The following is a 17,163-nucleotide window of genomic DNA, read 5'->3' as shown; positions in this document are numbered from 1 at the left end:
CTACACAACATTTCTATTCAAGTGAACTGAAACTAGTCTAGTGAGTAAACAGATTTCAAGGCTTGGTCTCTAAATGGGAGACCTAATCCATTCCTGTTGTGATTGAGCAAGCACCACCAACTCCACCCCTTAGCCCTCCTATCACAACCTGTTTCCATGTCAGGTAGTGTGTTCCCAAGAGGGGGGTGGCAGGCTGCAGAAAAGATGGGAGAAAGCGGGGAGAAACTAAAAAGAAATAAAAAGCTAGAAACACCAGACATCACAGCAGCTTGAAGACTATGATCTAGGATAATCCTTCCTAGCAAATTACATTTAGCATCAGTTTACTAAACACTTAACATTTTAAACCTAATCCTTCATAAGCTTGGTACAAGTACTCTAAAAAGTAGAAGCCAGTGATAAACATTGAAACAACTACACACTCCTGCAGATGCCCCATTAGCTCACTTGGTGAAGTGGTGTATTCACTAGGAACTCCAAATACTTTACCAAACTAATCCTGCCAAGTGTAGCTGTAAAAGTAGTTATCTAGCCATGACATATATAACCACCTATAATCTCTCTAGAAGACACCCAAACTAATTTGCCATTTTACATCAAATAGTCATTAGCTCTGGCTATGAGTGGGTGGCACTGTGGTCTAAACCACAGAGCCTAGGGCTTGCCAATCGTAAGGTCGGTGGTTTGAATCCCCACAACGGTGTTGGCTCCCGTTCCTCGGTCCCTGCTCCTGCCAACCTAGCAGTTCAAAAACACGTTGTCAAAGTGCAAGTAGTAGTCAGGGGTCCCTTTACCTTTATGAGCTTCAGTTGCCACTACCACTGAGAGTTCTGTTAGCCTAAGCACCAACCCTGCAATATACAAATACTACTGGCTATTCTTTGCAAAACTAAAACATTTGTGTGCTGGTATATTACCATCCATTTCATGAAATTCAGACACTCCTTCCAACAAGAGACTACCGGATTCCTGATTCCAGAAGTCTTGTCAAGTGTTTTTAAGTTGCTTAAGCAACTGGTTCTCTTTATTATGTGAAAGCATGCATGTGGTGCATATACATCTCACTATATTTGCGTATCCTGCCCCTCGAAGTCATTAAAGGGATTTTAGACCAATGTGGTGAGAATCCCAGAACAAGAGTAAAATGATTTTATTTTATTGCAAACAAACGGCTAAAGTTAATTTCTCCACCCACTTTCTTTAGATAAGTAAATCAGCAGGCTAAGGAGACACACCCATCTGAGAACTAACATGATTAAAAATTAGATATAAAATGGGTGAATCACAATTTCATTTACAAAATGGTGGAGTTACTACTACAAGCACACTAAATACACAGTATTTGTGGGGAAAAGGTTACAGACACACAGCTAACTTCATATAGATCCCATTAGACAACTGGATTTACAACAAGTTTGTTTAATAAGAAATGGGCAGAGCCAGCTTTTTTCAGAATCAAAATGCATAACAAATGGAAAAAAGTTGATGGTGTGTACCTTCACAAGTTGAGCCTCCACAGACAAAAGCAACCAGGTTTTACATGCACTCCACCTTCACTATTTAATCTTTAGGTTTGCTTTGCAACCCCACCCTCAACCCTTTGCCAAATTAAAAAACAAAAATACAACCTAGCTTATTGCCAAAAGACCATTCTTATTACTCTTCCCCCTCTTCCATACCTAGAAACTGCATAGAGAGGATGGAGTGGAAGATGGAGTGTAATGAGCATTATTTACATAGTATTAGTATTCATGGGGCCACAACAAGCCTGGTTGCTAACTTTTCTGTTTTGATGACTCTCGACTGTTTCTTAGAATTTTTTTAAGGGGGGGGGGGAGAAGAGAAAAGAAAATCTTTAATAAGAGGACACCAGATACAAAGCAACATTTTACTTTTGTTGTGGTAAAAAAAAAGTCACATTTTACAGATAAAATGCAGAACCCTGAAATACTGACACATTCTCTTATCGTGCACAATGCTGAGGTTCTCTTAAGATTCACTTTAAAACTGCAATTAAAAATGTACAAAAAAAAATCAAACCCACAAAGCTTCTAAAAAAGGAACCTGCAGGCACTTCCTCTTGTGGAATGTTTAAAAAGTTAGCCTACTAAAGAAAACAGTCGACTTCTTGTGAAGGTTTTGAAGAAATATGGATCAGTTCATTTTATTTGGGAATTCAATAGTATCCTTGGTGATAATGCTGACTCCATGGCTTCTGACCCCAGAATTGCTGCAAAAACCAAGATAAACACTGTTAACCATTGTCAAATATCAGCAAATTTTATTTCTACATTCCGTAGGTGTGTATGAAAAACATCTGAAGCATGCAATTGGGAGTTAAGTGTGGACACTTCCTAATACTTTAATCCCATTCCTATGATTGTTTACACACAGTGGTACCTTGGGTTACAAACGCTTCAGGTTACGTGTTTTCAGGCTGCGGGAAACCCGGAAGTACCGGAAAGGGTTACTCCCGGGTTTCACCACTCAAGCATGCAGAGAAGCGCCAAATCGCATCACACGTGTGCGCAGATGCTGTGCTGCAGGTTGTGGGTGTGCCTCTGTCACAGATTACGTCCGCAACCCGAGGTTCCACTGTATGAAGTACAAATTGCGAACAAACTACATTTTGCACTAACTTTACTCTTAAGCTATTTATATCCTCATAAAGGTTTACTTGTTAAAACATACACTTAACGTTACTTCATATTTTGCTGCACATTGAGAAAGTTTACTTACACCCTGCTGCCACTGGTTGTAGCCCTGAGATTGATTTTTGTAGCCACGATTGTTTCCCCTTCCTCTGAAGTTCTGTAACGAAAGTGCAATAAATTGATTTGTAGTTACTTATTAAACATTTCACCATTCAATGGCCAAAAACACATCCAGACGGCTATCTGCAGTAAACTTCAAAAATGTTTCAGTTAATAAACTTTCAGATAAAAAGCCTTCAGTTGCTGTTGATTCCTAACTATCAAGGCAACATTCCGACAAGAGACATTTATTCCAAATTCTTCTTGCTAGTCAGTATTTACCCACATACCAGTAAAGTACTGCTCCTGAACACATGCAAGTTGGGGAATCAGGCTAAACCAGCAAATAACAAATGTGGTGCTGATTTTGCTATATGTACGAATTACATGGTCAGTGATCTTATGATTATTGCCTGGATGATATGCTACCTAGCAGAGGGGTGGTGCAGAGGTTGGTGAGATTGGTTGTGTGTGTGTGTTTAACTAAAATCTTGAGATTCACTTGAAAGTAAGGTTTAGAGTAATTTTAAGCCCAGGAATTTTGCACAGGTACAGGCTCATTCCTTTCAAACAAATAAATCATGGTAATGTCACTCAAAGCTATTTTAAATACTAGTGTTTATGGGGTGGGGTAATTCTGCTACAACTACTACGAGCCAGAGATTCTTACAGATCTCTGGGTGGTTCAGAGTGGATCAACCAATAGATTCTAATCTACCTTCTGCCCATTCCGTTATCTATACACAGAGGAATATGCCTCACTAGAAAACAGGACGTCATACAAAAAGCACAGCTGCACTGTTGCTTAAATGATATATGGGATCTGTGCTAAGAGCCTAGATTTCCAATACAGTGGTACCTCGAGTTACGAACAGCCTAGCCAATGAACTTTTTGGATTACGAACACTTCAAAACCGGAAATGGGTGTTCTTGTTTGCGTATTTTTTGGGAGTGCGAACGTACTCCATTCAGGGTGCACTTCCATTTTGAGTGCCACACTTCCGTTGTCCCGCAGCCACAAGGGAGGGAAGCTGCGCCCGCTAGCCATATGGTTGGTGGGCTTGCAACTCTCCCCCATGCCGCTGCAGGAGGTGCATGCTCTAGGGAGCATTTCCTGCAGCAGCAGCATTGGGGGGGGGTCCTGTGTGGATCCCAGTTCAGCTGATTGATTGTGTGACTGTGGAAATGAATAAAAGCCCCACATCCAAACAATGACTATCATCAGTGCACCTATTTTAATAGTACAGTACATTGATTATTGCTTTCATTTTATGGATCAATGGTCTTGTTAAGATAGTAAAATTCATGTTAAATTGCCGATTTAGGGGTTTGTTTTCAGAAGTCTGGAATGGATTAATCCATTTTGCATTACTTTCTATGGCAAAGCCACCTTGTTTTAAGAACACTTTGGTTTAAGAAGGGACTTCCAGAATGGATTAAGTTCATAAACCAAGGTACCACTGTACGTCTTTCAGCTCCTATATATTGGTCTTGAGAGCACCTAATGCAGGACTCAAACACTGAGCGTAGACCTCATCAGTTCCTTGAGAAAGAAACTACTGGGAACAGCATAAGACAAAAGTACAATTTAAAAAACTTAGGTTTCAGCACTACAGGATTGCACGTGTTATAAAACTTTGAAAAAACATTGTACATCATATACTTCAGGAAGAGTTTTGCTATGTATTAGGATCACACTTTTAAACATGCTTTCTGTACTGGTTGCTAAAGAGAGCACCAAAAGATTCAGCCAAAAATGCCATCTTCCTGACTACAGCAAATTACCTGGTTATAGTTCCCTCTGTTGGGCATTCCACCTCTGTTATAGTTTCCTCTGTTTGAGTAACCACCTCCTCCGCCACCGCCACCTCTGGTCGGAAAGACAGGACCACGGGGGTATGGGTAGCCTATTGCCCCACCACTGCCACCGCCTCCTCCACCTCCACGTTGGGGCATGTTACCACCTCTCCTGTTGTATCCTCCACGATTTCCAGGGACTGTGAAAAATGTTAGAATATTAATACTGACCCAATGACATACTTTAATTTGACCCAGAAGAGAAGTACGAGACTATTTAGTAATAGACATTCATTTCAGCCTGTGCAGAAGTTTTTTCTAGTAAAGGAGCTTTGAACTTGGAAGACCAAATTCAAATTCCATGGGGCAAGGCATCTGAAAACTGTTAGAGAGTCCAAACTGAGGTTGCTTTAAGAACAGTTATGGGGAAAGATAGTGACAGCCATCTACCAAACCACCAAAAACGTATTCAGCCCAAGCACTGGTGATTTCATGAGGTTCTGTCCATAAACAGACACTTAGCTGCTTTTTAAAAAAAATTAAGCTACAGGATGCTTAATTACATTGTTTTTTTCCTGCTAAATCAAAGCCATGCCTGGGCCCCTCCAGCTATATTTTTTTCAGAAATGAAGACATTGTCTCCATCCACAATGATATATTCTCAAAGCCCTGCTCCTCTTTGGGGCAAGCAACTAAAACCTCGGGTATAAAATTAAAATATTTAAGAGGCAGTTTTAGGAGCACAGGATACCTCCTCCTCTGAAGTTGCCACGCATGTTAAATCCACCACGTCCTCTCTGTCCACCTCTGTTAAACTGGTTTTTACCACTCTTTTTGTTACTTTTCTTTGAACCAGTGTTCTGTTTTTTCTCTGGAGGAAGGGCCTTCTTGCTTTCTTCTTTGTACTGTTCCAGAAGCTTCTGGGCTTCTTCTTTTTGCAACTCTACGTAGATTATTTCATCAAAACATTCTGACACCTCTGGCAGAGTAAAATTTCCTACAAGATAGAGAGTCCTGAATATTCAGTATTTATTTCTGAAGCCATTAGAAAAAGCCAAAGTTCCCCTCCTATATAAAAGGAATACAAGACAAGTAATCATCACTTCAAGCTAGGAGCAAGATTCCTGAAAACTTGACACATTCTCCCTATTAAGTTGAACTGGGAACACACGTCTGCTATAACAGGTTTAGCTTCGTTTTCTAGGGCACTTTATGCCAAGACAGCTTTGTGCATCTGCATGAAGCATATCATGACTTAAGTAGTATTAAGGGCTGCAGCAGAGGGAACACAATATAGTGTTGTCTTACAAAGTTACAGAAGTCTTCCAGTTTTTTTTTAAAGAGGCATAACTGTTTTAAGGCAAGAAATTTTGAATCTTTAGGTCTTTACATTATTCCTTTAAACAGATACTCAACATCCTAGAACACAGTATAGATTATGTTCCATGCCTTTCATTTTGAGCACTGCATGCTCTGGAAGATCTTTTCCCTCCACCTCTGCCTTCTTTTGTGTTCTTTGCTTGTAGTCTTCATCTTTTGGGCAAACAACAACTGCTTTGCGCTGGAAGCCTGCAAACAGGCACATTTTTCTCCTCTGCGCAGCTGCAGACACATTTGTCTGAAAAAAATGCAGTAACTTACTACACGTAGCTGTCATTGTTAGAGCTAAGTTAAATTAGTGTGCTTAGATTTCACCTCCACATGTATAAATGCAAAGAAGTTTACAAGTAGAAGGAAGTTATGTACATGTTAGGCCGTAGAGGCTAGGATAACCATTCTCCCCCTGATTTCATGTATATTACAAACCTCAGTACAATTGCTAATATTCTAACTTTATTGCCTCAATATATATATATATATATATATATTGTATCTCCCATTGAAGTTTAGAATCTACACCCCCCCTTAAACAAATGGCAGCTTAACTGAATTTTGTAAAACAATGAACTTTGGCCCCCATACCTGATCCAGAATAAAGTTCCGTTTCTTACGCGCAGCAATCTCAATAAACTTGCCAAGACACTGTGGTGCTCTCTGCAACAGTGTGTTGAGTTTTCCAGTATCAGCCATTTGCCGCTTAAAACCTGCAACCTATGAAAACAGAAGTTGCCCAGCATTCACTGCCATTAATGTTCTTTTCATTGGGTATTTTTAATAGCAAGAAATGGTCTATAATTGCTACTACCAGAAACGTTTTAGGCAATGTTTTGCAATACATGACTTGCTTTGAATGAGTTCTAAATGCTCATGAGATCAATCCTAAAAATTAAACAAGGCAGCCCAATTTATCCCATCATTCAGTGCCTTGAAATATTTAATTCAGACACTTTACTATTAATATACGATAGTAACGGCCTTAATATACGATAGTAACGGCCTACAGCTAAACCAGTTGGACTTATTTTTATCTGGAGTTCCAATAATTCAAGCAGGATGTGTATACTTTTAGAGGAATAACAGTTTCTTCTAAGTTTCCAAATGAACAATCTAGAAAATACTCGCTCCACATAAATAAAGTTTTTCAGTGGGCCATCAACTGCTAAAGCAGCACCCTGAAATGAATTAAAGACATCTAAGTTTTATTACTATAAATGCATGATGGCTACAAGTTTCCAAATGAGTTACCTTAAAGTTGCAATCCTAAACACTTAAGGTAGGGAATAAGTCCCACTGAACATATTGGGATGAACTACCCATAGCATTATGCTAAATTTATGCAGTAGTTGGAACTTACCATCATTTTGTCCATAATAGTATTTGTTCCAAGGATATTGTACTTCCCAGGGTTCTCTGCTGCATGTTTGGTAACCCATGTAGTCTTCCCAGCACCAGGCAAGCCAATCATCATTACCACCTAATGAGTTTAGGCATAAAAAATGAAAGCTCTTATTTTATACCCCAATTGCCCTACAGACAAGGCTTGTCATTTGTGGTACCCATATCAACTGCCTCAAGAAAAATACTCAAGCTGGCATGCTTCAATGATTTGAAAATGGACCGTTACTTACTTCACATTCTTTCTTGTGCTCTGGTCCCTTGGGTCCTCTAACTCTATCTTCCAAGGGAACATTCTGGATGAATGTGTACCCCTCTGGTATGGGGAAGTACGGCTCCTCCTTCTGGCCAAAGTTAAATTCAACAGCACAGTTATGGCAGAGAACATGGGGGAAAATGGGCTTTTCAGAAAGAACTTCCTTGCTGATTTTGAAAGCAACGCCAAGTTCCTGTCCATTCTTTGAGTAAGAAAGTTCCACTTCATCACCATCAAAATTCTGTTGTACAAAAAAAAGTGTTAGCATAAATGAACTTAGGCAGGTTCATTAATTAGAAATAAATCTAGAACTTTAGGCTTGAGTGGATATTTAAAGGAAAATCTAAACACTTGAAAATTAAGCAAAGGTGCAATACCTAATTAAGGAAATAAAGTTGTGCATTTTGTTATAAAGCAGGTAAGTGCATAGCAGCAAATAGTAACTGACGTTCCAAGTAAGGAAATACTTACAGCAAAACATCCGATCACATCATTTTCATCAAATTTCTCACCAAAGTCTTCAATCTCACAATTACATGTCTTTATTCCTTTCAAGGAGTATCCGTAAGAAAACTCTTCCTCGCCTGATAAATTTGAACAGTTGCAATTGAGGTTTTCAAGTTCTGAATTACTGTATTTGTAACCCAACATTCAACCTCAAGATTTTCTATAAAAGCTGCACCATACAGATAACCCCCATCCACTGCAGAATCCTAGCACTGTGGTACACGGCAAAGTGAGAATGCCTCACGTGAGAGCTCAGGAAGTACCATATTTTTTGCACCCTAACACTCACTTTTTTCCTCCTAAAAAGTAAGGGGAAATGTCTGTGCGTGTTATGGAGGGAATGCCTACGGGTGGCATGCCTACGGATTTTCCTCCTCTAAAAACTATGTGCGTGTTATGGTCGGGTGCGTGTTATAGAGCGAAAAATACGGTAACTTTAGTTTAAAGCACAGGTCTGGTGGGAAAGTCCCATTATTTTCTTTCCAATCCAAGGAAATTAGCTGCGTAGGATGTTACTTCAGCTACTCACTTCTGGCAAGCACACAATGAATTAGCCCCCGATTCCTACATGTGCTGGAGCCATTTCCTTCTGTACCAGGCTCCTCAGGCGGACAGAGACATGAATTAGGTACAAAGGTGAAGAGTGCTGTTGCTAAAGGGATTTGATTCAAAGCACTATTCTTTACCCAAATATAGAGGATGTCAGGTATGCTGACACTTCCCTATATTCCTTTTGACGAAGTACTGAGAGTGAGCTTTCTGGAACAGATTCCATAGATCACAAGTAACTTGTAACTACCATTACTAAAAAAAAATAGTGGTTGTAGTTACTCTTTTTTTCAAAATTAAGTTTTACCACACATTTTCGGTCTACAGTGATTCCTCATCTCCCTCTTTTAAGCACCCAGAAAAGTACTACTCATTCCTACAAAAAAGACGAATCACCATGACAATCCATGTTTTAAGGGAAAAGCTTACCAAGCAGCATCCCACTTGTGTTCAGTGACCAGCCAACTCTCACTTCATGTATGTCAATGTCTTTTGTATACAGGTGCTTGACAGGGATCTTTTCAGTTACCTATTTTTGTAATAAAAAACTGCTATTAATTACAGTTATAATAAAAGCATAGCTCAGCTAGCCTTGTCAACCAGGCTCCAAAATTACCAGTCTTTCATACACTTTTTTAAAAAAACCTTTTCAGCTCCTCTTATGAGCAAATTGCAGGCTAGTAAAATACAGTGGTACCTCAGGTTAAGTACTTAATTTGTTCCGGAGGTCCATTCTTAACCTGAAACTGTTCTTAACCTGAAGCACCACTTTAGCCAATGGGGTCTCCTGCTGCTGCCACGCCACCGGAGCACAATTTCTCATCCTGAAGCAAAGTTCTTAACCCGAGGTAATATTTCTGGGTTAGTGGAGTATGTAACCTGAAGCGTATGTAACCCGAGGTACCACTGTATATTGCAAGCCAGTAACAATGCTCTTTGCCTTCTCAACCAGCTTGCTTCACCTTGTGTGCAGAGCATAAAAGTGCAGCTTGCCATGTTTCTATGCTAAACACTATGTAGTCTACCAGCTGGGAATCTAGCATTGCAACACAGCAGGCTACTAATCAAGGAACAGCATGGTCCTTTCCCATGTGACCATGTTGGACAAAAAGGAAATACATACCCTGGTCCACACCCAGCACAGACACACAGACTGTTTCAAGAGGGATCAATCATTCCATCCCTCTAGTGGCAACTCACTCCCTTACTTGGGTGAACTCCCTAGATGCCGGTGGTGACCAGGTAAGCACATTATGTTGAATGATGGTAATAAGCATACTACGTGTAGGATCTGCTGCAAAATGCTATTATTATTGAAGAAACCATTCTGGTTTTTGTATGAAAGGTTAATTGGATAATTGCTTTAGTGTGTTAAATAGCACTTTACTGCTAAATTTTCCAGGTATTGATAAAATACCTGTTATGGTCTTAGCTATTTTTATTCTGAGTTGCCTAATACTCATACATAAATGATTCTGAGTGTCCATGCCTATGCCGCAAAGACAACACCTTTCATGCTAATGAGGGGCTGTATTGACAGGTGGGGGTGGGGAATTGGCACACACTCCAGAAAAATACCCCCAGCTCTTTTAAAGGTTAAACTTACCCACAAAATGCTGACTGTTAGGGAGCATATAAGTGGGAATAGACTGGGAGTATCTTGGAAATGGGCATGACTGCCCAGTTAAAATCAAGAATACGTAATTTTCCATAGTAAAATGTAGTTTCTCCTCTCCTCGTTTTGCTTGATTTCAGCTGAAACTATAAGCATTCAGAAGCAATGTTGAACTGTCTTCAATACTGATCTGGCTTACCTTCATCTCAAAACAGACTTTTCCTTTAGAAACTCCATAGGATGCTCTCCCTCCAGCCCAAAGAAAGGCAAAACTTTCCATTGTCAATGAGGAAGCACTAAAACGATCTCTTGAAATTTTGAAGTGTAGATCACAGTTATCTGTCAATAAAAGAAAATCAAACGGTTGAAATCTGTTCAACTACAGTCAAACAAAAAAAGTGGAAAACACCTGTAAGAATCAAGTTACATCAGTTTGATTTAGTGCTATTCTTTGTCACAACAGGTAACTCTTGAATTAGTCAAAATTTAACTCAGTCCCCCTTTTACTTAAGGGTTCTCAAGCAAAGTGATGACGTTTGCTCAAGACCGAAGCTTATCATCTTATTTCACTCTGGAATCAGGATTATCTATGTTTAGCTTAGCTATGATGTATTTTCACACATACCCTATGAAGTACCGTATTTTTCGCCCTATAGGACGCAATTTTCCCCCTCCAAAAATGAAGGGGAAATGTGTGTGCGTCCTATGGGGCGAATGCAGGCTTCAGGAAGCTATCTGCAAGCTGTGGGAGAGCTGCCTGCACCCAGAAGCCGGGGGCGGTCTGAACTCAGCACGCCCCATGATTCGGGGTTTGCGCAGCTCTCCGCAAGCCGTGGGAGAGCTGCGTGAAATCGTACAGCTCTCCCACGGCTTGCGGATAGCAGCCTGTTCTGGGGGCTAGGGTCGGGGGAAGCTCGGGCTTCCCCCGCCCCAGCGGGGGGAAATAATTTTTTTTCTTTATTTCCCCTCCAAAAAACTAGGTGTGCCCTATGGGCCAGTGCGCCCTATGGGGCGAAAAATACGGTAATCATCATTTGTCTTTGGCTAGCTTTGTGTGCAGACACTTAAAATGGGCTCTTATCTGGTGCTCTGCCAAATCTAATTGTGTTTTCTAGTATATAAAACCTAAGAACCATTGGACGGTATGCAACTAAGTTTTACCCAAAGTAAACCCACTGAAATTAATTGACCTGACTTTGTAATGTTCATTAATTTCAATGGGTCTAATCAGAGTAAAACTTATTTTGATACCACTTTCCATGAATAAGCTGTAGACTGTGAAAGGATTTCAAGATGACAGTGTTCAGCCAAACACAAGTTGTCCTATAATACAAATGTCTCAACACCTCAAGAGATTATTGCTTTTTATAGAGCCATTGAGTCAGACACTATTCAAACAGAGATAGAAACATTGCTATAAATACTATCAAACAATACTTTCATATTATGTAAGTGAAATAGAAAGTGTAGGCCTCACTTCCAAGGGTGCAGAGGACTGCAGTTTAAGATGCAATTCTAGACATATCCAATACAGTACTAAGCTTGAACTGGACTCGGTAGAATTTACTTAAGTAAACATGCACATGATAAAGTTGTTTACTATTCTTTATCTTGTGCTGCAGCATATGAATTTGAAATTTTCTAAAACACCAACAATCAGCAGCTTCACTGACCAGTACTATCACTTTTCAAACCAAGGATTAGTATCGCATAGCCACTTTGTCTTCTGGAAATACCTCCATAATCCCTCTATAAACTTGTCTGTGCAACAGTTCACTACTTTTCCATGAGCAATGCAAATGTGCCAAAGTAACTGGAGACTGTCCCAGAATAACTTCTCAGAACTTTTTAAAGTTTCATTGTTCTTAATGAAGTCATTTTGAATGTGCATGAAGCTCTAAAGTGAAAGCTTACGAAAAGTGGTAACACTTTTTAAACATATTCCTTATCAGTTTCCACGATTTTACCAATAAAACTCAAGATTGACTTGGGACTCCAAATATACCCCCCAGTCCAGATGGGAGGCAGCAAGATTGCAGCTGCCAACCAACATCTGCAGACATACTAAGCAATACAAGGTGGAAAATTCCACCACGTTCCAAAAGTAGTGTTACACAATATTAGTAAAGTACTTGTTACCATTATACAGTATCTGTTCAAATTGAGCAGTTTCAAACTTGCAATTATTTCCAATGAAAATAATTCTTAACATTGAACAAAATTCTTGATGTACTCTTAATTGGACTTTCCCTGTTAATGAAGCATCTTAGCGCAGTTAGTTTTATCTACTGAAGTATTTATGCAGGTATAAAGTGGGAAGGGGTCCTTTGACTGCCTACATCAATTAGCATACTGTACATCAATTAGCATATCCCATATCTCCGTTTTTCAAATAATGCTTCCCCTTTCAAAGCATCTGTTTCTCCCTTTGAGCCTCACTTTTTGCACAGAACACTTTACACTTTTGTGTTGTCCTGATTAAATTCAAAGCTAATGCATTGAAAAACTAAATTTTCAGAGCAGAGCAGAAATTGTACCTCAGGTACACAAATGTCTCCTCATTTTTTTTTTAAAGAATCAACAGACTGTCTTAGAAGTTTGTTTTAAACGACAGGCGTGTTTTTATACTTACAAGTATCAAGACAAACCATTGTGTCATCAAAGTGTTCATCCTCCTCTTCAACAGGTGGCTGAGGAGACTTTGCCCTGGCCAACAAAAAAAGGTCAGTCACTTGAGTTCAACAAATTGAAATTATTAAAATCTTTCATGAAAAACTTTAACATGCCAAAGTGATTTACCTGCTGTATTTGTTTTCTTCAATATACTCAAAATACCCTCGCCCATGGTCTTCACGTGGCCGCTTAACTCCCCTTTTTTTCTCCCCAGGTTTTTGCTCACTTTTAGCTTCTCCTTCGTTTTTTTTGAAGAGGGAAATAAGATACGTTAGAAACGATAAAATACAGCATACTTTTTTTACTCTTATTAGGAAAGCATCTACTCCCGCGGCGCATTTGTAACAATGCTTCCCGTAAATCTTACAACTTCAACTGCACAGAAAACTAAAGGTCTGCCTCCTCTGACGTTTGCCGCTGTCGATTTGACCTTCCAGAGTTAGCAGGGAAAGTCTTCGCTCGGATCTACGATCGCGCCTAAGCAGCGGCTCTCCAAAGGCCCACCTCTTCCTCATCCTTCCCCTCCCCCCGCCACGGCCTGATTTCGGCAGGCGCGCGCGGCCTAGGCTTTGCGAAAGGGATTCCTCCGCCTCCATTGTACTCAGCGTTTGAACTCGAGCCCACAGCGCCCCACGGACGGATGTGACGCAGAACAGCACAAAACGTTCCCTCGCACGTTCCACAGCGCGCCCCAGCGGCTCCTGCGAGTCGCCCCTCCCCCCGCCTCGCGCGCCCCTTCCTCACCACGCTCGCGAAATGGCGCAAAGCTCCCCCTCCCCCCCGCAGAGACACGCGGCGGGCCTGGCCTGGAAATCCCCAAAGGCAGGCGCGCGGGGAGGGCCTTCCCCACTTCCACCGACAGCGGTGGGGGGGGGAAGGCGCGGTGGCCGTGCAGATAAGGGGGGGGAGAGAAAGATGGCGGCGGACCCTGACCTCGCTGCTGAGCTCCCAACCGCCGCCCATCCGGGTCCCACGCACTACTCACCCCCAGGACGAGCAGGCCCGCCAGGCTTCTGCTGCTGGGCGGGTGACAGCTGCTTCCCGCCGGGCTGGGCCGAGGAGGCCGGAGTCGAGGCCGAGGCCTCCGAGGCGGCAGCGCCTTTCCCGGCCGCCTCCTTGGCCGCGGCGCCGTGCTGCTGCTGCTGCTGGGCGCCGTGGCCGTTGGCGTTGCCGCCGCTAGTGGTGGCTGCGGTGGCGGCGCCGGCGCCGGCGGCCTCTTCCTCCTCGTCCTCCCCTTCCTGGAAGCCCTGGTCGTCGCCGTTCTCGTCGTCCTCCAGGTCTTCGGCCGCCTCCTCGTCTCCGGGCGCCACCCCTTCGCCGTTCTCCTCGCCCAGCTCCATGCCCTCCTCCTCCTCCTCTTCCCCGGGGCAGACGCCGAACTCGGCCTCCTCATCGTCGTCGCAGGCCGCGGCCTGGTCGGGGCCTCCTCCTCCGCCTCCCAGGGCCAGGTCCTCCTCCTGGGCTCCGCCGCTGCCCGGAGCGGCCTCGCCCATCTCCTCCGCGTTGCCGTTGCCGGGCTCTCCGCCGGCCAGGCCTCCCCCGCCGGCCTCCTCCTGGTCGAGCGCGGTCTGGAGCCGCTCCATGAGCTCGGCCTTGAGGCCCCTGTCGGAGAGGCGCCGCTTCTTCAGCTCCTCCTTCAGCTCCGACACCTTCAGCTTCTTCACGTTCACCGGGGAGCAGCTCATGGCGGCGGCTGCAAGGACTCGATGCGGTCTGGGCGGAGGTGGCTGGCTCGGGTGGCTGCGGCAGCTGCAGAAGAGAGACCCGCCTGGCGCCAAATCCTTTCACCGAGGCTCGCGAGGCAGGGACGGTGAGCGCGCCTCGCGGGCTCGAGCACGCAGGCGCTGTACTCACCCCGCCCCCGCCGCGCGCCCAATATATCCTCGCCCCTCCCTCGCTACCGTAACTAGCAAATTTCGCGCAGCTCTTACCGTGAGGACAAAGTGGTAATATAGTTCAGTAATATTCGCGCGGCAGAACCAGTGGCGCCCCAAAGGCTGCGAAACTCCACACTTAAACATTCAAGTGCAGTGCTAGATTGTATTTATTTTTCAAGAATGCAGTTTTAGGATTGGGCTGCAGGTTGGATATCAAAATGTTAACGTTCTGTGCTCTGCTCCAGGCGCATTTAAAAGTATTTTGTATTGGGCAATAGCCTCCTCTGCCCTCTGCAGAGCTAAGCCCCAGGCGGCTTCCTCCCAGGTAAGTTTCCACAGGCATACAGCTCTGAATATGTTTTTTAACTGAAATTGGAAATAAAAATCATCATCATAAACTTCCTTGCACTAGCCAAAGGCCATTGAATCATCCAAAAACATGAACAATCGCTACATATACAATAATTCCTCTGTTAAATCTGCTTAAATTCTTTGTTACATAGGATAAGAGGTACCGGTAATTCTCATACAAAATACAGTGGTACCTCAGGTTAATAACTTAATTCGTTTTGGAGGTCTTTTCTTAACCTGAAACTTCTTAACCTGAAGCACCACTTTATCTAATGGGGCCTCCTGCTGCCGCTGCATTGCTGCTGCACAATTGCTGTTTGCACAATTTCCCAAGCAAGTAAGTCAAAAATACTTAACTAACTGAGGTTCTGCACACACCCACACCCATAAATCCTGGCTATGCCCATGCTTGGATTTGTGTGGGCATCGCAATAAGTAATGGCATAATTATATGTCCTCCATGTGTGGTTGCCCCCAAGGAGTCTTTCCTCGCAGCATATTTTACTATACTGTCCAGAAGCACTGAAGGCATCGACTGGAAGTGCAGCTCTGTAAAGGTGATTCTTTACAGGACAGACAAAAGATTTTTCAAATAACTAGCTCGAAAGTTCACAGATTTAATAAGTGGAAACCATGGTGAGCACTTAGAGAAAGTAATAAAAGTCAGACCTCTTTCTGCCTCAGACGCAAAGAGCCAATCCCTCAAATGTCTCCCATCCATGTTCTCCTGTAGATGGTATTGGGTCAGGCAGTGTTGGATACTCATTTGGGAATAAAAATAGGCCCCTGAAAATTAGAAATCCATGGGAAGTTTTTCATCATCAAAAGAGATAGACCTAAGTATCATTTAAGTGCAAAGAGTTATGTGCATAACAGCATAATACGTAAACCGTGAGAACCTTTCATTACTTAATCTAAACTTGATATGCCCACATTATGCAGATCAGTGGCAGTTTACCTGGTGCCCTCTAGAAGTTGCTGGCCTACAACTCCCATGATCTCTGAACATTGAGTATGTTGGCTGGGGCTGATGGGAATTGTAATCCTGCAACATCTGGAGGCAGTCACATTGACTACTGTGATACAGGTTAACTAAGCTTTCTTTTTACTCATAAAAATATACTGTAAGAAAGAGTTTTAGTTTTTGGATATTCCAGATATTCCAGATATAAACTTATTATGGAGGCCCTAGGGCTCTAGAACCTGCTTTCTTAAAATTAATGGAATGCTTAATACAAATGATAGAAACAGGTTTCATGAGATTATTTTGAAAAGTCTATTCTCAGTTCAATTCATTGATGAATGCAAACATTAAGTAGAAATATAAATAAGTTTCCTAATAGAGATGCATTAAGAGAATCACTTTCATCATGAGAACATGGGCTCAAACCACCAACCTTTTGGTTAACAGCCAGACACAATGATCCATTGTCTTCTGAAGACTGTTTATTTACTTTTTTGTCTTTGTACCCAATAAAAGGAGCACATATAAATTGAGAATCTGGTAGGAACCTTTTCAGAAATGGCATAAAAACTTTATAAGACTTTGTAAGACAGACACATACACACTATTCATTGCATAACTAGGATTAGAGCACGCTTGGCAAACTCGCCCCTCCAGATGTTTGGGACTACAACTCCCATCATCCCTAGCTAACAGGACCAGTGGTCAGGGATGATGGGAGTTGTAGTCCCAAAACATCTGGAGGGCCGAGTTTGCCTATCTATGCCTGCTATAGAGGCGGACCAGGTAACTTTCTCAGCTATATGAAAGAACAATTGTAGATAAACCGCTTCTGTCATTGTACACATGCTTATGTATGTGTCAGGTACCATCTTTGGTCAAACCAGTTTTGCAAGCTTTAAAAAGCAACATGTGCTCTCGGAAAGGCAAAACTACAAAGAATATAGTGCCTGCTTTTTTGTTAAACAGAAAATGTCATGTAACCCTGCACCCTTATTACTGGAAGTCCTACCTACCTACCTTCCTTCCTATCTACCTATCTATTG

The 17,163-nt window shown here is 42.4% G+C and overlaps 1 protein-coding gene across 1 annotated transcript; it reads right to left on the bottom strand.

The window, feature by feature from the left end:
* Positions 1-1,403: 1,403 nt before the first annotated feature.
* HNRNPU (heterogeneous nuclear ribonucleoprotein U) lies at positions 1,404-14,759 on the bottom strand. Its single transcript, XM_081905814.1, has 14 exons — positions 13,911-14,759; positions 13,052-13,163; positions 12,885-12,958; positions 10,452-10,591; positions 9,067-9,166; positions 8,053-8,165; positions 7,559-7,822; positions 7,285-7,404; positions 6,513-6,641; positions 6,000-6,168; positions 5,302-5,547; positions 4,539-4,750; positions 2,740-2,811; positions 1,404-2,230 (listed from the first exon to the last, which is right to left on the bottom strand). Exons 1-14 carry the CDS (start codon positions 14,608-14,610, stop codon positions 2,177-2,179), a joined length of 2,505 nt encoding a protein of 834 aa, XP_081761940.1. The 5' UTR covers positions 14,611-14,759; the 3' UTR covers positions 1,404-2,176.
* Positions 14,760-17,163: the final 2,404 nt, after the last annotated feature.

Source organism: Podarcis melisellensis (assembly GCF_964234715.1).
Source record: "Podarcis melisellensis genome assembly, chromosome: 3".
In the NCBI taxonomy this organism is placed as follows: domain Eukaryota; kingdom Metazoa; phylum Chordata; class Lepidosauria; order Squamata; family Lacertidae; genus Podarcis; species Podarcis melisellensis.
Note: the sequence above shows the minus strand (reverse complement) of the source record. Positions and strands in the feature narration are given on the sequence as shown.

Bases quoted from the DNA above. Each gene is read 5' to 3' on its own strand.
- HNRNPU (XM_081905814.1), bottom strand. From the start codon at position 14,610: ATGAGCTGCTCCCCGGTGAACGTGAAGAAGCTGAAGGTGTCGGAGCTG. The intron at 8,166-9,066 runs GTAAGCTTTTCC...CAAATTTATCAG, and splicing joins CACAAGTGGGATGCTGCTTG to GCGAGGAAGAGTTTTCTTAC. The intron at 7,405-7,558 runs GTAAGTAACGGT...TAAACTCATTAG, and splicing joins AGCACAAGAAAGAATGTGAA to GTGGTAATGATGATTGGCTT.